Source organism: Molothrus aeneus, chromosome 1 (assembly GCF_037042795.1).
Source record: "Molothrus aeneus isolate 106 chromosome 1, BPBGC_Maene_1.0, whole genome shotgun sequence".
Taxonomy (NCBI): Eukaryota; Metazoa; Chordata; class Aves; order Passeriformes; family Icteridae; genus Molothrus; species Molothrus aeneus.
Window position 1 is genome coordinate 4,600,073 of NC_089646.1, and position 21,463 is coordinate 4,621,535.

Here is a 21,463-nt window from a genome sequence, read left to right on the forward strand (position 1 = left end):
AATATGAGGATTTCTGGAGCTTTTTTGTGCTTTTTATTGTGTATTAAACCTGGCATTGTGCTGAGGTCACCTGTTTGAAAGCTTCCATTGCTTCATGTGCAGTTTGCATTGCTTTTATTTGCATTTATGTGTGCAGTTCAGTGAAGTGGATCTTCTGCTCAACCAGATTTGTCCTGTATTAATTGAACTGGATTGAAAAGTTTGACTTAATGTGAATTTTTGCTTGGTTATTGATAAAGGTGACTGCTAAACAAGAAATATTCCAGCTTCAAGTTAGTTGCTTCAGAAAATAGAAACACCATTACTTTGGAGGGTTTTTTTAAAATATGAACTTTACTGTGTTTGTAACTCATATTTTGAAACTGTTTCCAGTTAAGGCATAGGTTAAAGAGCAGCATAATTGATTATTTCCTTATACTGCAAAATTAATTATTTTTAGGGCTGAAATAAACACAGAATTTTTAAAAAGGCAAGCCCAAAACATCCCCAGCTGACACATTTTGATAGACCTGATGACAAATGTAAATGTAGCTCAGGATGCCTGTGTTTTCATGGATTTTATTCAGCTTTGTATGGAAAGGATAAGGTACAGAAATCATACAGTGGTTTGGGTTGGAAGGAACTTTAAAAGATTATCTCCTTCCAACCCTCAAATCAAAGCAGACCCATAGCAGCTTCACTATTGTATATTCTTTTGAATGAAGATGGAATTCTTTTGAATGTAGATGGAAATAAAAAGCCATGCTTATGCAACAAATTAAATGAGATATTGTCAAACTTCAACTCTTAAATGAGTTGGAGTGTCCACTTTTGTTCAGCTTAAAATTCCACTGCTAAGGAGTGGTATCAAAATTATCCCTCAGAATCCCTGCAGGAGTTAAATCTTAGCACAGGGATATTGGGACTTTTTTCCACTTGTCCTCACCTACATTAGCTAAATCCTTATTATAAATGTTTGTAGAAGAAATTTTGGGAGCTGCCTGCTCCACAAGAGGAGCTGGCATCTTCTGGCAGCTGTGTTTTAAGTAGGAATGATTTATCTTCTGTAAGAATATTTCTGCACATAGCTGCTGGGAGAAGCTGTTAGCCCTGCAAGTGCAGCCCAGAGTGTGAGCAGAGGACACAAACAGTAAATTAATGTGCTGCACTTGAGCTTAACAGCACTGCTAGGACAGAGAGAATAAAAAAAGGCTTATTAATTCTGATACCTGTGGGAAATACAGGCCTACAGGGAGTAGAGCTGATGGTTGTTCTGTACAGTGAATTTCTGCAAGATTTGTGTTGACCAGCTGTTGATGCTTCAACCAAAAGTCCTGTTCTCTTGCCGCCACCATCCCCTTTTTTTTTGTTTTTTTCTTAGGGAATTTACTATTTCCACGGGACTGAAGCAGTGCAGCAGTCGTTCCACTACAAGGTCTGTTGAGCTGATCAGCCCTGAGACCTGGCTGGAATGCAAAAATCCCAACCAGTGACTAGTTGAATTTGTGTACAGTTTGTGTCTTGTTGGAATTGAAGAGCAAACCAGTGGGATAGCACGTGTCATTTTTCTGCTGAGTTCTGTGGAAGGCTTTGTGCAGCCTTTTGGGGGAGTGTTGCATAGTAAATATGAGTTGCTGTTAGCCACAATGAAATATTTTTAATCATCTCAGATGTCTTGAAGTGATGTGTGTAAAAAAATAAAAGACATTGTCAAACTTCCATAACTATTCACTGTTAACTGTGATGGAAATCTGGTATTTAGAACTCTTCTTGGGTATGTCTCCATTAGTGAGAAAATTAAAATACAGTGTTGAGTAATGCTTGTTTCTGACTAAAAGCTTTGCTGCCCTTGACAGGTGGAAATTGCTTTAGATCAGAACGCTTGAACAGCAAAACAAATGGGCTGATACTTTGCATACAAATCCTTTCAAGTTCCTAAAAGCCTCAAAAATGCCACCCTTGCTCCCAAGTCCTTCACCAGCTATTTAGCAGCCTCACAACTTGCAGTGGCTTCAGCTTCAGAATAATTTCCTTCTCCCTATTATCAAAAGGTGATTGTTTTCACAGTTGAGGGCAACAGAATTGCAATTTGTCAAATGGAAAATTCATTCTTCAAAAGTGTGAACTTAAGGACACAAGATCAGGTTGAACTCAAGATGCCAAAGCTTGTGGGAGAGTTGGTTGTGCCCTTCTTAGATGAAGTTAGGTCAGAAACTGCACATGATCTCCTAAAGCAGTACTGAAGAGGGAGAGGAGCTCCAGCAGTGACCAGAATCTCTGTGTGGGTACCACAGGGGAATTGTGCCTCTCCCAGCCACTGCTTTTGGGAAAGCAGAGGTGCAGGTGGGTGAAAAAAACAGTTGCAGGTCACCTCACTGTGTACATTCAGGGAATTTGGGCTCTCAGAGATGAAAGTTCTTGCATTTTGTAGACCTTGGTGTGTGTCCATCCTTTTCTTGATGACAAATGCAACAGTTTGCAGCTAAAAAAATAAAGATATCTGTAAGACAGTGCTCATATTTTTCCTACATGCATTGTTATGTGGAAAAATATATAGTTCCATTTATTTTCCATAGATACAGATATTTTCAGATATTCCTTGGATAAGGAATTCACATAGCAGAAGGAATTTCTGGCTTTGAACTGCCTGTGCAAATTAATGTAGTCAAAAATTCAAAGGAGATAAGAGTTTTGAGTACAATAAACTGAGCTATTATTTTTTTTAAGAAGTATGTTTAAGGTTTCCTGGGATGTTCCTACCTTTTTACCATCCTCAAAGACAAGAACTATTGGAACATGGGTTCTGAAGATTACTGTTTTTAAATGGGTCAAATTTTTCTTTCTATAAGCTTTTACTTTATTTAGGTTGCAAGTTTGGATCCTTCTTAATATGAAAAACTGAGGTGGGGTGCTGAATACCTTTTAGGCTTTGAATAGAAGGAAAAAAACCAAAATTCTTTAGGTCTGGTTCTAGCTGCCCACAAGCAGAGGTGGAACTGAAGCAGCTGTGGGGCTGTCCATAACCTAGCCCAGGGTGTTGTATAAATTCCAGCCTGCTTGGGTGGCTGTGGAGCCTTTGCAGGCATTAGGCAGAAGCTGTTTTAATTGGAAGGTCCTTGTCAGATGTGTGCTGAGAGGAAATGCACTGAGAAAAGTGGTTTTAGGCAGGGCAGCTTCCAGTTTGCTGGCTGAGGGAACTGTTGTCAATGTTAATTGTAAGGAACTTAATCAATTGCAGTGAATGCTCCTAAAAATCCCCCAAGAACTCCTGCTTTAGCTAAAACCACTTAAATTAAGTCCAGAATCTGATTTGTTAGGTGCTTCATTTAAGAGTTTATTAGGCATCACTGGCCAGTATCTATCAAGGTGATAGATTGAATTGAATCTATTTAACCACTTGAATTCAGCCAGTGGTTGATGATCTGTCCTGGCTGCTGGAGGGTGGCCCTGCCTCACCTGTGTCACCCCTGCCTGCACAGGGGTGGCCTCAGATCTCTGCCAGCACCCCTGCAAAGAGCAAACCCATAAATAAATATAAATGATAAATGATGAATCCTCACCAGAGCCACAGTGAACAGATAAAATATAGGAAAAGAATGGAGTTAGAGTTGTGTATCCAAGACTAAATTAATTTAATTTCCTCTCTGTCTTAAGCTTCTCCCTACTGATGCTTTTCTCTAAAGCTAATCCTTTTCTTTCATCAAAAAAACCCCAAGTGGCAGCAGTGTTTCAGCTCCAAATGGAAGCATTCTCTCCCATTTCTGTGATTTCAGAAAATAGGCAGTACCAAAATCTAAAGCAACGTATTTCTATTGCAAACTGGGGTGTTGAAATGGGAAATGATCCAAAGAATATGAGACTCTGCATTGCTTTCAGAAAAATTATCAATTCATGGGATTGGTGCCATTTTTAGTAAGGGCAGTGTGCTGTAGAAGAGCCCAGTTCAGGTTCTTCACTGCAGGTTTAATACCTTGACTGGGAGCATAATTCACATGGAAGTTGATCTCCACCCTCCTAAGTGGTAAAAACAAGAGTGAAGACATGTCCTGGAAGATAAAATTAGTAATGCTGTCTTCCATCAGGATGGATTCCTCAGTTTCAGCATTTTTCATGGCAAACAGAAATAATGATTTGTGTAAATGTCCATCAGCCTGATATGGCTGCAAATGACATTGACTGGAAATAGGATAACAACAGCAACCAAACCAGGCATTGGGAAAAGAGCCACTGGAAAAAGATGTTGTATCAAATATCCTGGTTTTATGATTTTTTTTTTTGATAGTGGTGATGTTTTACCATTTTCATTTCCAGTGCTTTGGAGGTCATGCTAAACAAGGCTCTAATTTAAAAAAGAAAAGTTTGTATGGGTATTGCAATTGCATGAGCCATTAATATCCATACATAAACTTGGGATGAGCCCAGAAAATCATTTGATTTCAAGTCATGTATTCCAGCTGCCAGTAATTAGTAGAATAGTAATGTTGACAGAAGGGTGCCTCTTCCATAGATGTTTTACTTTCTTTTTGTTGTCTTCCTCTTTTCTTTTTATTTATAGCCACCAGCTAAATACCTCCTGCCAGAACTGACAGCATCAGACTATGGGAAGAAGTGTGTGGTCATTGATTTAGATGAAACTTTAGTGCACAGTTCATTTAAGGTAAGTAAATTCAAAAGGGATCTCTTGCAGCTTGAATCTGTCAGTGAATGCTGCAGGAGCTGTTAAGCCTCTTAACACTTGAACTCCTCTTACATCCTCTGCCTGGGAGTCCTCATTGCCTCTCCTGTGATTATTCATCCTAATTTAGCTCTCAGGGGAGTAACAACAGAGATTGCTTTCTTAATTTAATTTTATTTTTTTGAGAAAATCACACTGACTGCAACAAGGCCTGGAATAGGCATTGACTGCAGGGCTTTAAGTATTCCACCACAGACCTGTGTTTTGGACAGGTCCAAAAATTTGTTGCTTTGAAAATAGGGGTTTGTTTTTGCAGTTTAAATAATGCCATAGTTAGTGTAGGAGAATGGAGAATCAGCACAGCTTTCTGCTGGGTTAGATGTACCTTAAACCAGGAGATTTTGGGCACCAGGGGTGGCTCTTCTCTCTTGCTGGAGGATGTTGTTTTCCTGATCCCAGCAATTGTTTTTAGGTAGTTAGTTTTCAGAGCAGGAAAGCAAATACCATTTAGCTGTTGGTGGTGAGTCAGTCATCTTCAAGAAGCAGCTTCTGTAACCCTTCAGAGTTCAGCATGTGCTGAAGGTACTGGTATTTTTTCTGTTGTTTAAGTAGGGCTGAAATTAGGAGACTTCAGAAATACAGAGTCTAAATTGGCTTAGGGCACTGATAGCATTTCTGGTTAGTACAGCTAATACTGATAAAGCATCTGCTGGTTTTATACATTGATTGGAGAATTTATAAAAATTGATACTGTTATTTTACTACTCCCAAACCAGATTAACCACCCTTACAGTCTTCTAGCTGCTTGCACTGCATTTTTCACTGGAAGCATCAACTCCACTTTTTAATCCTTCACTTGTTCATTGCCAATATTTAAAATGCAAACTTGTAATTCATGTTGTGGTTAGAATTTGGCAGCAGCGTCTCTTTATTGACTTAAAGAAAACCTTATATGGAAATATTAGAACAAATATTCCTGTGCCTCAGACTGAAATGAAGATTTTTTTTTCCTCTGTCTTTGTTGTGCCTGATGGTACAAAATAATTTCTTGTACAGGAACCTCCATGCCATATTTGTCTTGTGTAGCCAGACTGAGCTTGCTCTAGAGAACTTTTCAGGGAGATAAAATCCACAGCTGGATTGGGAAGGGAGGAGCCATACCTTCCTATTTAAACAAGAGTCAAAAACAAGAAGGGAAAGCTCAATGTAAAAGTCTAATTGTGTATAATAAAATTGAAGTGTTAGGCTTATTGTTACCTGAAAGGTAAAAATACAATTTTGCTTTCTGAGTGCTGTGGGTAATTTTGTGCTGTGATTTTTTTTTTCTGGTTTTGAAACAAAATGAGATGCAGTTTAAGTGGTTATTAGTTATTTTTTAAACCATTTTAAAGAAATGCATGTTTAATGGTTGACACAGTTGCAAATCTCTCTTGTAGGACTGAGATTTGCAGAGTGTTTCTTAGAGGCCTCCTTTTAATCCTCCCACATTCAAGTGATATTTAATGGGTATTTAAATGATGTTGAGTAGATATATAAGAAAAAACCAAAAGATTTTTCTGCTTGATGATGAGCACTGAATAATGTTTTGTGTGAGGGAAAGAAAACTGGTCCTTTTTTGTGTGAGGTCAGTAGAGTTGGGCAGATGTTGGAGTTTCTGCAGAATTGGAGTTTTAGGGTGACAGTGGTGTTATTTCAATATGAAACCCTGTGATTGAGGGTGTATAGGAGAAAACCAAGTGCTGGAGGAAATTAATTCAGTTGTTCAGAGGCTGGCCCTGTCCAGTGGTGCTGTCTGGGGTTTGTTTCACGAAGGGAAATTCTTCAGCTGAATTCAGACCATTAATTGCCATCATTCCAGTAGAGCAGGGGTTTGAGCACCTGGGTGCACCCTGCTCTGCCTGGATAGTCAAGTTACTTTTGTAGTTTTTTATTTTGTAGGAGTTTGGGGGGTATTTGGGGGATTTTTCTTCCAATAAAACATATCTGCTCTAACCAGGTAGGTCCCCACTTAAAAGCTTGAAAAGCATACATAAATTTGAGAATTTTAGTACAAAAGGCATTATTTAAAGCACCTGACACTTTAGAATTTGTAATTCTGTTATGAAATAGGCTTCATATTTCAAATGCAGATTACATGTTTTTTTGACACCACCAGAGAGGCAGAATATTTAAAGTGCTCTTTATGAAAGCAGCAACATCTGAGGGAGGGTAATTCTCATCTTTTTATGCCCCTGCATATTTGTGAAGCTTTAAGGAGGTACTGGTCTTTCATGTTAGGTGCATATTAAAGGAATAAAGTTTGGGGTTCTTTGGCAAGAGTAAAAAAGGAATAGATAGACAGGGTAGTTATCATTCCCATCATAAAACAATAATAGAAGCAAAAAATAATAAATTATTCAATAGAGGAGATGTAAACACGGTTTTGTGTAAAATGTATTAAACCACATGCAAGCCTGGAATGTAGTCCTATTCAAAACTGGCAGTGAAACACCTTTAGAACATTTAAAATGCTGAAAGTTTGGGGTTTTTTTAATACAAAAGTTCTAACTGAGCTGAAGATTTTCAGTGGAAATGCATTCCCTTCTTCCAGGCTCTGTGCTTCCCATTGGAGGCAGGGATGTGCTTCATGTGCCCAAAAACCTTTGCCCAGCAAATTGCTGCAGACTTTTCTCCTCTTTTCCCTCCCTGAGGAGCACAGAACTCCAGGCTGTGCTCCTTTCCTTACCACCAGTGCCAACAAGAAAGCAACAAAATACCTGAAGTAGAAGTGGGGGAAAGTGGGGGAAAGAAACTCCCACCAAATTGGGAGTAGTTTGGTGACAAAGTCTGAGGCTGAGTTTTATTTGTTCGCAAAAACCAAAGTTGCTCACACCGAATGTGGTTTTCTCTGGCATCTGGTTGATGTTGCTCCTGATAGGATTAAATTCTGTAAAAGCTGTAGTTTTATCAGTGGATTTCAAAACCTCTGCAGCTTGCAGTGACCTATTCTTTTTCTGCTGTTGCTGCTGCAGAGTGTTTCTCTTGCTGAAGGGAGTCATGCATATATAAATCCTTCAAGTGTGTGCAAGCCTCTTCAAAGTCTGCAGGCAGCTGGCACCCACTGGAAAACTGGTGGCTGAGGCTTCTTGACAATTCGTTTGAGGTTTGTTTTTTTTTTAAGGTGAAGCATCAGAACTTTGGTGTACCTGTTCTGTGGCTGTTGGAGCTGCACAGTATCTTCTTTATCTGAAGGGCTTCATGCAGGGAGCAGATGGGAGCTTCCCCTCTGTCTTTTTCCACAGCAGAAAGGGGAAATTGCTCAGTGTTAGATAAGAAAAACATAGATTGATCTGTGTGTATTTGAGGAATTATTCAGATCACATCAGCACAGGGGTCAGTAAGAGGTCTGTTGCCAATCCTGGCTGGTCAGGATGAGAGGTTTCTGTGTATCCTCTCCTGTGCCCTCAGACCCAGCACTTGCAGGTGTCAGATCAAACCATCTTCTTTATTTCTTTTCTCCTGAGAAAGGGTGTTTCCCTCCACAGAAATTCTTTGTGGTCACTTTGCTCTCCTGGCAGGGAGGTTGTCTGACAGGGGAATTAGCATCTGGTTTATCCAGGGAGTGGGATCAAAGTGCTGCTGGCAGGTTAATACTGCAGGATCCTCTTTTCCCACCATTTTTTCACAGAGCACCTGTTTAGACTCCCCAGTTTGTGATCTGCTTCTTAAATCACTTTACCTCAGCTGCTTCTCTGCTTTCTTGGCACACCTTTGCCCCCCCCCAAACGAGTCTAAAGTCTGTTTCCAGTCCCACAAATACTTCAGGGGCATCTTTTTGCTGGTTCCTGAGATCAGCCTGCTGACTGATCCAGAGGAGAGGTGGGACCATCTGTACAGATCTCCCAGAGCTGAGTGAAGATGTTCTCCAGCCTGGGCAGTATCCATGCAAGATACTGGCTGTGAATCAGTCATTGTCTTTGGCTGCTCTGTCTTAGCCATTTCCAGGCTGCAGGTGATGGAATGAGCTCCAGGCAGGTTTACATGACTGTTTTTTTAGCATGGGCACAGTGCATGAGCTGTACCTAAGTGTGGTGTCCACTTGAAGCAGTAAACACTGGCAGCAGCCTGTTCCCAACTGCCCCTGCTGTGTAGCCAAGATTAGATTATGAACTCCTGAACTGTCTACAAGGCCACTCTGCTGCTTTCCAAGGCAATTTTACTTGACTGGCAGCTTTTCACAGTAAGTCTTGAGAATTAAGTTGTGTTCAACAGGCTGGAAAAATGGATTCAAGGACTCGGGTAGAGTGTGCCTGCTCTTCCTTTTGGAATTAAAATGCAATTTTACATGATTAGCTTGATTGAATTGGCATGTTTACAATCCTTTAGTCTTGTTGCAGCTGTTGATTCAAATATGACCATTAGGTATTTTACCACTGTATTTTTAATTTAGTACCAGTTGATACCCTCGAGTAGATGGTGTGCAGTACACAGTTGATTTTCTTGATGGTCATTTATCCATAAAGACTGGATGGAAGAGTTTATCCAAAGAGATGTTTTCCTGATGAACACACTCAGTGGTAGTGAGGGTTATTCAAGCAGTGAAGCATGCTAGGTTTTATGAGGCTTAAAAATAGGAGAGAAAAGGGAAGGGCAGCATCTGAAATTACAACTGGGAGCTTCTGACTCGTGTAGGAGCACACACAGAGTGGATATGTGTGCTCAATAATGATTATTAACTTGTTTCTTAGAAGTTGGTACTCTTCCCTTTCATGCCCCTGAAATTTTCCCTCTAACCATTTTATTTTTAATGCTGATTATTTCCTTGTCATTCTTTCTAGCCAATTAGCAATGCTGATTTCATCGTTCCTGTTGAAATTGATGGAACCATACATCAGGTAAGTGCTGGTTTTTCCTTCAGCATTGTGTCCTGAGTCCCAGAATGTTCTCTTCCTCTATTTGCTGCTTTTTGTCCAATAATTTCTCTTGCAAAGCATGGAAGCTGTGTATTCTGGAATGCAGACAGGCATCCCTGTGTGCTCAGGTGGAGTCTCTCTCTCAGGATTTCAATACTCAACTCTTTGTCAATTTTAAAACATATTCCAGCAGGAAATGATGTAAGGATGGGGTTTCAAATGTTGCTGGGTCCATAAAAAGCTGTTTGAACACCGCATTTTTCATTCCTTCCAACATAAATAGGACATATGTTTGCTTTAATATATGTTGGTAGCTCATATGCTAAAGGTTATTTATATTTTATAAAAGTATAAAAGAAGAATAGGCATTTATTCAGTTTTTGTGGCAATCTGTGTTCAATTTCTGTCCCCTTTTATTCCTGTAAGTAATTCAAGTTCCTCTGATAGGAGTTATTATATACTTCAGCATATTTGAAAGGTCTGGACAAAATCATGAGGAGACTGATTTCTGTGTCTTACTCTTTAAGAACTTCACTTAAGGCTCTAAGAAATGGTTTTGAGTAAATGCAAAACACCCATAATTTGAAAATCTGTCCCCTCCATGTATCTTGGATTGGTGTCTTCAATCAGTGATCATTTCTGAAGGATTGAATCAAATAAATTACAGTGCTGTTACTTTCCCTCTTCAGGCAGACATTGAAGTTCTTGCTGGAGATGAATTAAACAGGTTAATGTCAAGTTGAGCCTTTCTCATCCATGAACTCTGTAAATTGTTTGAAACATCTTCTGTTGGGTGTTACAGTTAGCAAACCTTCCCTCCAGGTGATTTAACAGAAATTTTAAGTACTTTAAATTCTGAGATGTTGTTTACATATTATCTTTATGGATTATTTCTACTTGGACAAAGAGGTTTGTATATTTTAAGAGGTTTTATATTTTATTTGTATATTATTTCTTGTACTAATTGGTGGGTCATAAAGATATTTCATAATTTTGTCTGATTTCCTGTGATGGAAGCTCTCCATGTATTTATCACTCTTAAAATGATGACTGAATATCAGTCAGTGGACTGAAACGTGCTTTAAAGTAATAGTTGTTTTTATAATTGTTACACTGTGCCTGTTTTATGTAGGAAAAAATCAATATCTGGGGTACCTCTACCTGTAATGTTCCCCAGAGCTGATGCTTACAACATTTAAATGATGTTTTGGAGATTTTTTTTAATCCTGATTTGATGTGGACTTTATCTCTGTTTGGTGCTGTAGAACAGACAAATTCTCTCTCCTAAAATGTTACACAAAGCTTTTGAAAGTGAATTTTTGAGTGGCTTAGAGTTGTGATCACTTAGCTTGTCAGGATGACATATTTACATTTGGAGACAAATCCCAATAAAAGTCTTGGGCTTTATAGTCAAACATTTCAAAAGCCTGTTGTTTTTCCATTCCCTGCTGCAAACTCTGAGATTCTTCACCAAAAATGATGCAGTTTGGCACTTGGACATGACTCCATGTGGAGAAAAGAGAAAATAGCAAGAAAAAACCCCTGAAAACAAACAAAAACCCATAGCTGGGTCCAAAGGGAGTGGATTTGTGCATCTCCTTCTCCTCTGACAGAGGTGGTCTGGTGAAATTGGTCTCTGTGCTTTGCTAGAAAGTCCCTGCATGATTTTCAAGGAAATTGCTTCACTCTTTGAATTTCAAGTTCTTAGCCTCTAAAGTAGATAAAGACTTGGGGCACATTTGGATGGTAAAAATGAAGGTAATTGTAAGGAATTTTGTGATTCTTGAAATAAAGGTAATCTGTGTGGCACACAGGATAGGCAAAGCCTGGGTGTGGAATACCTCTTGTGATATTGCTGACATGCAGGAATCTTCTCTTTTTTGTTTTGCACTGTGATAAAGGGCAAAAATGGATATTCTGGCTGAGTGTGATGTGCATTAACACAGCCTGTAGAGCTCTGACAACCTGTTCCCACTTCAAACCTGTAATTCTGTAGTCACTTAGAGCATAAATGAACTGATCTGAGCAATTTCTGTCATTTATCAGGATTTGTCATCTGTGTAATGCGTGTCCATTTTCTTAAGCAGTTCATAAACTCCAGGATTAATCACTGACATTGAGAAATGTTTCCACCTGTGCAAAATATCCCAGGAGATGGGAAATATTGTGGAACCACACTTTCCATAGTGCATATCCCTGTTTTACCAGTGGGCTTGGTACCTTATCAGGCAGGAGGTTGACAGATTTTTATTGTCCTTGACCTCTGCCTTAGGCAGAACCCTAGTGGAAAGGAAGTTTCCTTGCTGAGAAACACCATTTCAGAGGTGCTCATTCATATAGAAACTTGGAATTATATGAGATTGTTCAGCTCTCATATACCAAAAAATACAAGTTGTGGCAAACAGAATTGCTGTACTCCTGAAAGAGTTTTGAGATTGACTTATCTAGCAAGTTTTTTCATGGTAAATGCTGGTTGGGTTTGGTTGGTGGTTTTTTTTGCAGTTCAACAGAAGTCTTAAAAAAATCATGTCTTTAGTTTGGGGAATTTGCTTTCCCTTATATAATTTATAATCCAAAGGTCAGAAACACTCTTGGGGTTTTTTTTATAGGGAGGACAATTCATCATCCTAAAGGGTGCTTGGGTAAACGAGCTTCCCTAGATTAAAAACCAGCTTTTCTTAACATCCCTTCTCCCTTTCCCATCTTTCTTTCTCCAGCCTAAATTACCTCATCTTTTGAAAGGATTTGTCATTTTATTTTAAGAAGGAAATAAATCAAGTGTGAAGGAACCTTCCTTTGTTTCTCCTGTGGGTCTCTGGATGCCTCCAGAGCTGCCCATCCTGGGGCAGCTGAAGTTCCAGGGATGAATCCCAAATTTCCACAGAATTCCCAGAGTGATCAGGTTGGGAGAGACCTTCAAGATCATCGAGTCCAACCCAGCCCCAACAGCTCAACCAAACCCTGGCCCCCAGTGCCACATCCAGGCTTTGTTAAACACACCCAGGCATGGGGACTCCACCACCTCCCTGGGCAGCCATTCCAGAACTTTATCACTCTTTCTGTGAAAAACTTTTTCCTGCTATCCAACCTGTGGTGGTTCCAGTTGTTGGTTTCTCTGGGTCTGGATTGAAAGCACTTGAGACAGTAGTTCATGTTCAGACTCAGGTGTTTATAATTTCTTATCAGTAAAACAGTCTCACTGCTGTGAGCTTTTCATTAGAAGGCACAAAATGGCCAACAATCTCTTGTTCCAAGGTCTTTCAAGACTAAACTGTCCAATTCAGAACTGACACCTGGATTATTTTCCCTTTTAACCCAATCACTGATCCCACAGAGCTGCAATGGGGACTTTTCTGCCCAATTACAAAATGCCACCCAAACCCATGGAGAAGGAAGAAGAAGAAGCATGGAGCAGAAACCCAGGATGACACCCTGTGCCCTCCATCTTGCTGCCATCCACAACACACTAAAAACCCCAAAACCTCAATTTCTCACCCAGTGACACACCTGCACTGCTCTCTATAATCTATTTCACACTTTTGTGGATTCCAGTCTATCTTGAAATCCAGGAAACTTTCTCCATGAATGCAAAGTCAGTGCTGCCCTGGGGGTCAGGGCAGCCCAGAGCAGACAGAGAAACATTCCCAGTGCCCTGGGTTTCCACACCAACCTAAACTTCCCCTGGTGCAGCTTGAGGCTGTGTGCTCTGGTTGTGTCAGTGCTGCTGGAGAAAGAGCCCAGGGCCAGCTGAGCACAGGCCCCTTTCAGGAGCTGCAGAGAGTGATGGGGGCAGCCCTGAGTCTCCTTTGCTCCAGGCTGAGCACCCCCAGCTCCCTCAGGGCTTCCTCACAGGGTTTGTGTTCCCAGCCCCTCTCCAGCCTCCTTGTCCCCTCTGGATGTGCTCAGTGTCCCCAGGTCCTTCCCAAGCTGAGGGGCCAGAGCTGGGCACAGCACTCCAGGTGTGACCCCAGCAGTGCCCAGGGCAGGGCCAGAGTGACCTCCCTGCTCCTGCTGGCCACACCATTCCTGAGCCAGGCCAGGAGCCATTGGCCTTCTTGGCCACCAGGGCACTCTGCTTTGTGCTGGCCCAGATACACAAGGGAGGTTCTGCTGCAAGCTGCCCCTTCTGGCCACTCCTCTCATTCCACTCTGGTTCTCTGGATGAAAGGAGATCAGAGCTGGACCTTCTCTCCCAAATGACAAGTGGGGAGTCCAGTGGAGTGTGTTGGAGATAGAGGAGGCTCGTTGGGGGTGGAAGTGGTGGCTGGAGATGTTCCACCTGTTGTGCACCTTGGTTTAACTCTGCAGAACACACCCTCTCCTTTGGACCCACCGACCAAGAGCAGAGTGACCACAGCCCCCAGACCAGAACTGCATCAAATACAGCTTTAATCCCCAAAGGGTGAAGCTTTTTAGGGAATGCTTGTCCTTCATCTTTCATCCAAATTGAATTCCAGTGCCTTGTGCCTTGCTTTTGGTGTCCAAGAGTAAAGAGGGCAGCCAGGAAGAGTTTGATTTGGTGTTATTTTGAATTTTATTTTTAAATACAATTGGTTTATGGAGTAAAACTAATTTTTAAGTATTTGATTGAGGTGAGGTGGGAGTTAATTCAATTAATTGCTTATTTTTAATTGTTGAAAGCTGAAGGAACACTTGGCATGTATACTTTGAATATAATACCCAAATTTCTTTTCTTTTTTTTTGATGATGGGGGAAAAAGGCTGTTTGAATAATAAATTTCCTTCCTGTAAAGCACAGAATTCATGGATTTTCTTGCAGGAGGCTGTGGCCTGGTTCAAGTAATCCAGGATAGGCTGTATCCATTCTAACTGGCCTATTCTTGGTTACTTGCACTGGGACACAGCCACAGCTGTGTGACCCAGGACTACGAGGGACACGTGGGATTTTCTGCTCAGAAGAGACATGAAACAGGAGATTACAGGAGTTGGAGTTGTCATGGGCAGAATTTTTGGCCATTACTTGCAGATTTCCTCATTGTAGAGCTGGTTTGGAAAGGCAATTTTATGTGTCCTGTTCAATTGGTTGAAAATGAACTGGGTTTGTCTTTGGGTTTCACAAATACTGAGTCTCTGTAGGTTGAGGCTGCTTTGAGGTAGAGAAAATTCATGTGGAAGTATGAAATGCTTGAAAACAATTAAAGATAATTGCTTGTGTTCTGCCATTAGCAGCTGTAAGAATCCTGTGGAAACATGCCTAGTGCCTGATTTGTGCTTAAAATGTTGAGTAGGGTTCATTTTCAATAATAAAAAAAAATACTGTATTCCTCTAAATTCTTGCTATGCTAAGGAAAAAAATTAGTGAGCATGAAAGGATGGATTTTTTTTTAATGCCCTGAAGACAGTATATAAATCTCAGGAAAATGCCAGGAGCCAGTTAGTCTAGAGATTTCAACTGAAGACATCAGGCAATGGAGGAAAAAGCCAAGCCACAAACAACCATGCAGCATTGAGATTCAAGTCCAGCCACTAACAAAGTAAAGGGGAAAAAATTCCAAATGAGAAGGAAGAGGAGAAAAGAGCTGCACTGTCAGCTGAAGAAAGCTTTCTATGTGGAGTAAACCAAAGAGATTTTGTAGCCCAGGATACCAATACATTTTGGAGTTGCTTCCAGGCTCTAAGTAGGACTTCTCAAAGAAAACTTCAACTCTGGAGAATAACTATCCAGAGTATTAAGATATTTTTTTTCTGCCAAAAAAAAAAAAAAAGAAAAAAAAAAGTGAAGGAATTGGGGCTTTGTACAGAGGGAAATAATTAAGGGAAAAAATTGGTGAGACTTCATCTGAAGAGATGACATTTATTATTAATTAGGCATTTAACATGAGAAGCAAATCTGTTGGCCAGATCCCAGTAGGAGGAAAAGATTTAAGGCATAGCAGAGGAGAAACTCAAGTAGAGGAGGCTGTGAGTGCTCTGTGGTGGATCAGGAGCCCTGAACTGCAGAATGGAGACCATCCAGCTAAAAATGCTGTGTATCCACAGCTAATCCTGAATTAGGGGCAGAATTAGGAACCCTAAAAAGAGCCAGAGGAGTGTTTATTGCCAAGGCTGCCAGTGCAGCTCAGGGCTCTGGGGCTGATTTACAGAGTGCTCCTGATGGAGGAGGTGGCTTGTGTTGCAAGCAGCAAAGTTCAGATCCTTGGCAGGGAGTTTGTAATTACATTCCAAGTGGAAATACTTCAGTGACAGGGGCAGAGATAGGGATGGAGAGCAAAGAGGAGACTTCTTCTGCTGAAGCTGGAAGCACTGGGCTTTAAAAGGGAAATTAATATTAAATTCCAGCACTTACTCTCCAAGAATGATGTTAAGACTCTGGGGTGCCCCTCAAAAATAAGTGTAGGAATAAAATTAAGGCTAAAGAATCAAGAACTTAATTATTAACTTGGATCCTGCTGTCTTTCCTGTCACATCTGGGAAGTTGGAAACTCTCAGGATACCCAAAAGCAGAGGGACTGCAGCTGTCTTTCTGTCTTTAAAAAAAAAAATAATTCAAAGGTAGTATCTGGAGAGGAAATACTACAGCAGAACTTTGTGTAGCAAGAATTAAATGAAAAATTAATTGCCTTGTTATAGGAGAGGAAATTACTTGGTTTATGCCTGGTGAAATACAGGAAACATTGCTTTAATTATCTGGAAAGAGAGTGGTGGTGAAGTACATCTGTTAACTGTCTTTAATCCATAAAATGTCACCATTATTTGATGTGTTAGGTGCTACTGTGGTTGTTTTAAAAAAAAAAAAACAGGGTTATAAATTGTTATCTGTATCAAAGTTTGAATGTAATGTTTATGGGGTCAGAAATAGTTTAGATAAATTTCATAGAAATAACTTAAAAGAGATAAAGACTCCATGGTATGATCTGTATGCTGCATAAAGGGGAAAATTAACATTTCTGCTTTAGTCATTAAGGTACAGCTCCTCATATGTGTTTTTAAAAAAACTTTACTTTCAATTTTAGGTTTTCAATTTCAATTACACAGTTTCTTTTTTTCTTCTTTTGCTGAAGGCTTTAATTGTTACACTTGAGTTCAAGCTGCTGTTTCCATATTTTTCTCCTTCAGGCTTTTTCTCTGAGTACCTTGATTTTTATTTTTTTAATCTCTTATTAATAGGAATCTAGTAAAATACATACAATTAATCTAGTTTTACATATCAAAGAATGAAATTCCTGAAATAGCATCAGTCTTGCAATTCTTCCTGAATTCAGCTCTATGCCAGACTTCTCCTCTTGAAATTTCCAGCATTAGGGATTATTTGCCAAACAAAAGAAGATAAAATGCTGCCAATATTTTCTCTCAAACTTTTAATCTAACTGCAAACAAGACAGATAAATATTTTTCAAGCAGACTCCCCTCTCCAGCTTCCCAGTATATTGTGAGCTGTTTCCAAGCTTTCTGAGCAGCACTTTCCTTGTTCTGGTATCTTCTGTGAGCACAAAATCATCTTGTGTGCTCTGCAAGGAGAAGCAGGGAGGCTTTAATAATCTGCTAATCAGGTTGTTGACAGCAGGCAGCCAAGGCAGTGCTAAAAGGCTGCAGAGCACTGCTGAAGAGGACAGAAATCCTGGGAATTTGCCATCTTTTGGCAAGGTCCTCTTTAGAAGATGCTGTAGACTTTGTCAGATTTCAAACCCAGCACTTTTAGGCTTTCTGCATGGTGCTGTGAAGATTTTTGGTGAAAAAGGTTCCCTGTAGAGCTGGAGGGCTTGATCACTCTCCATAGTGAGTTATGGTACTTAGCACCTGGAATTTCAGAAATGAGAGAATCAGCCACAGAAAGAAAACAGGTCCCTATTGAGCAATTCCTGCTGTCAGAGAGGTTTAATCAGATTTATTCCTTCTGTGGAGCTCCTCAGCTTTCCAGCACCAGAATGGGTTTGGTGGAAAGATCCAGATCCTCACTTCTTGAGAAGCCCTCCTGTCTCCCTTTGCCTTTAATGAGATTTTTTGAGGAGCACCCTCCTGATGATGCTCAGTGTTTGCAGTTCCATAACCAGCAGGGGCTTGGCAGCCTGTGTGTGCCAATCTCTCATTATTGGAGCTCTACTTTTATCTTGCATACTTTCCTTTTTCCCCAGCATTTCATTTGAACTGCTTCCCTGTTAACTTTTGTTTCAAGTGCTGGCATTGCAGGAGTGGTTTTGTTTTTTTGGTTTTTTTTTCCTTTTCCTTGAGCAGCATCTGACCTAAATGCTGTTATCATTCCAGGTTTATGTATTGAAACGACCACATGTGGACGAGTTTCTTCAGAGGATGGGAGAGCTCTTTGAATGTGTACTCTTCACAGCCAGTCTAGCCAAGGTTTGTTCCTCCCTTCATCTCTTTAACCCTTATGATGCTGGTCAGTGGACTTTTGGTTGGGTTTTCTATGGATAATTATTTCCACAGTTGGTACTATCTTAATTTTTCCCCTTCTTTTCTGCTTCTTTGTCTGACAGTGTGTACTTTGTCTGCTAGTGTGTGGGTAAGTGTTTCCATGGTAACACCATCACATATGGGCTTGTCTCATAATGTAGCCTCCATGCATTGCTCATGATGCCAATATGAAAGGCTCCCAAGTTACCATGGTTATAGTGAGAAATTAGAACAAATAGAGTGCCAGTGAAGGGGGAATGAAATAAAACACCGAATTAAACCCTGTCTACACCATCAACCAGTGACTCAGAAACTCACTGGAAATTGGGAACCAAGCTTCTTGCTCTCTTGAGGTGCAATTTCAACCTGGAGTTAGAAAATGAAGCCTTTTTTGCAAAGCTTGAAACGTCCCCAGGAATATTTTGTGCCCTCTGGTCCCGCAGTAGCAGTAGTGGCTTGTAGGTAGTTTTTGTGGTAGATGTTCCAGTAGTAGAGTGATCTGGAATTCTTCACTTCCTTCAGTGTATTGTATTTGTGGTGTCTTGTTTGTAAAATGACATTGGTTATTTCTAAGTAGTGCTCTAGCATGGCAAGCTTTTGCTCCAGCCTAGTGTAGAGATGGTGGCAGGGGACAGGACCCTGATCTTCTGCAAAGCCTTTTTCCCTGCATTCTCTTTACCACATACTGTTCAGTCATGTTGAGAAAATCCTAAATACTGCCCCAGTTTCATACTGAAATTATGTGCCTTATTTCATAATCAAAAGATGATTGATTTTAACATCAGGTTTTATTCTTGGTTTAAAATATAGGAAAATGGTGACTCCTGTTGTGCAATAATAAGATGTAACTACCATTTTCAACTATGTGGTTATTCATGTTTGAGTTTATTTGGATACTTCTTCTTGGTCACTTTATATAAATTGTTGGATTCTAAGCTGTGCCTCACTTAAAATACCATCTTATGTATAAAATGAGAATTTCCCTGGTATTGTACATGAGTATTTTTATTAATAACTTCTTTGGCTGATGCTTTTTGGCCTAATTATGCAGTTTGGTAATATTAAGAGTCTTGCTGACCCAGTTGCTCCAAGGGCATCATTTGGCAGAGCCACATCAGGCTCAGATTGGTTCACTGCAGTTTATCTTCAGAGGCACATGGAAACAAATCAGCTGGGGAAAAGCTTCATATTGATTTTCTATTAGCATTGGCTGGTTTTATGGTAATGGCAGGTGAGATCTCTGGATCCATCAACCTCTAGAAAACTCTCAGGTTAACTCTTAAGCTGGCCCTGAGAATAAAACCTAATTAATAAATCACAGAATAAATATTTAGAGTGCAAGTTAGCCTTCTCTATCTAGAAAGAGAATTGTCCTACTTTTGCTTTATCTCTTTATTAATCACTTCAGGTTTGCAGGCAATTGAGTTAATTAACAAGGAACAGGGACGAAAATGGAGAAAAGAGGCATTTTATCTGAAATTGTGTCCCTTCTCTGTGAAATCAGCCTTTTCTGCATGTTGCTAACTTGATGTTTCTGACTTGTATTTTTAAGTATGCAGACCCAGTAGCTGACTTACTGGATCGCTGGGGTGTGTTCAGGGCAAGGCTCTTTAGAGAATCCTGTGTTTTCCACCGAGGCAATTACGTGAAGGATCTGAGTCGACTGGGCCGTGAGCTGAGTAAAGTTATTATAGTAGATAATTCTCCTGCATCTTACATCTTCCATCCTGAAAATGCAGTAAGTATTCTGAGTACTCCAGCCTAACTTCATCTCTCTGGCCCTTGCCCAGGTTTTGTGATTCAGAAAATTGACTTTTCAGAGCACTCTGTCAGATTTTGTGGGTTTTTTTAGGCTGCGGTGGGTTTTGGGGTTCGCTGTCAAGTGGTGAAGGACATGGGCAAAGTGATCTTGACAGAGTGTCACAGCCATGACTGCTCCTGTGCTCTGAGCTTTGGCTGCTCCCTTGAGCTCCAGCAGTTTTGAGAAATACCAAGTGGTGTGGAACCTGAAAAACCAACCCAGCTCTAAGAAACAAAGCTGCCCTGCAGCACAGATTTTGTTCTTTGGAGTAGTGGTTGCAGAAAGAATGGTTTGCTTGTGTTGTATTTCCAGGCACCCCTGACAAAGGCAGGAATGATGAATCTGACTCCATGTTCTCAGAAGGCTAATTTATTACTTTATAATACTATATTATATTAAAGAATACTATACTATACTATACTAAAGAATACAGAAAGGATACTTACAGAAGGCTAAAAAGATAATAATGAAAACTCCTGACTCTCTCCAGAGTCCCAACACAGCTTGGCCCTGATTGGCCAATGAGTGAAAACAACTCACAGCAGAATCCAATGGAACAATCACCTGTGGGTGAACAATCTCCAAACACATTCCACATGTGAGCACAACACAGGAGAAGCAAATGAGATAAGAATTGTTTTCCTTTTCTCTGAGGCTTCTCAGCTTCCCAGGAGAAAAATCAGAGAATGTGAGTGCCACATGCTTGAACTTCATTTTGGGTACTCCTATCTTTTTTCATTGTGTGAACAATATTTTATTAGGCAAGATAATAAATGATTTACTGGTTGCTACTGAGATCTGCATTTGTTGTAAGGGAAAGAAGGGAAAAAAAAACCAACAAGATCCTGTTGTGTTGTTATGCTCCTCCCTCAATTATTTTTGTCATAGCTCCATAATTAGAACTGTTAGTCAACAAGTTAATCAAGGTTTAGGAATAAGGATAAAGGGCAGGCAGCAGTTCTGTAGGGCAGAACAATGAGGAGCAATGTGCATTTTCAGTGTGTTTGTACTGGCTCTAGGAGCTCTGAAGGAGAGGTCTGGGGTGCTCCATCCATGGCTGCAGCCAGCACAGCTGCTCACATCTGCTTTAGCTGCCAGGGGAGAAGCTGGAACTCTTAGATCTGCTGACTTTTAGACAACCAGGCTGTGCACTGTTTGCTTTGATGTTTTTAGGCTGCCTTCTTTGTGAACTGTTAAAAATCAATGTAGGAAATCTTTTATTAAGAACACTGCTTTGCACAGTCCTGCCTCTCCAGAATCTTTTTTTTTTTCTTTTTTCTTTTTATATCAAGAGCTATTTATCTTCCAGCAGTCAGCTTTCAAGTTCAGATCCTAATATTGTGATGCCCTAAGTGATAGGGTGAAAACATTTTTCTGGTTGGTGCCACACATGGTTTAAAGCTGCCATTTATAATAACCAGGACCTGTAGCTCTAATTTATGTTCATGGTTAAAATTAAGAACCTGATCCAAGATCATCATTTGGTATCTTGGAAATCAGTGCCAAGGAAATAATGAGCTGTAGAAATTTGGGAGATGAAATTAAGGGCCTTGTCAGAGTGGTTTAATCATGTATAGAAAAGTGCTGCTGGCTGACTGATACTGGAGTCTCTGCAGAAACCAGAGCTTGTAACAAGATCCAAGATAGTCTTGGAAAGACCTCAGTGTGCTGAAGATACACAGAACACCTTCCCCAAATCCAGCCTGCATATTTAAGAAGGGTTATTATCTGTGTTGTTCTCTGACTG

At 40.3% G+C, this 21,463-nt stretch overlaps 1 protein-coding gene across 4 annotated transcripts in view; it reads left to right on the forward strand.

The window, feature by feature from the left end:
- CTDSPL (CTD small phosphatase like) overlaps window positions 1-21,463 on the forward strand; it is an 85,848-nt gene that overhangs the window by 57,469 nt on the left and 6,916 nt on the right. For 2 of the 4 annotated variants that reach the window (XM_066550677.1, XM_066550685.1), the window contains 5 exons: window positions 1,361-1,414; window positions 4,535-4,636; window positions 9,472-9,528; window positions 17,769-17,861; window positions 19,468-19,653. In XM_066550677.1, the coding sequence (XP_066406774.1) occupies window positions 1,361-1,414; window positions 4,535-4,636; window positions 9,472-9,528; window positions 17,769-17,861; window positions 19,468-19,653 (492 nt within the window). The remainder of the gene's footprint in view (window positions 1-1,360; window positions 1,415-4,534; window positions 4,637-9,471; window positions 9,529-17,768; window positions 17,862-19,467; window positions 19,654-21,463) is intronic. The other 2 variants (XM_066550695.1, XM_066550699.1) reach the window with 1 other exon arrangement.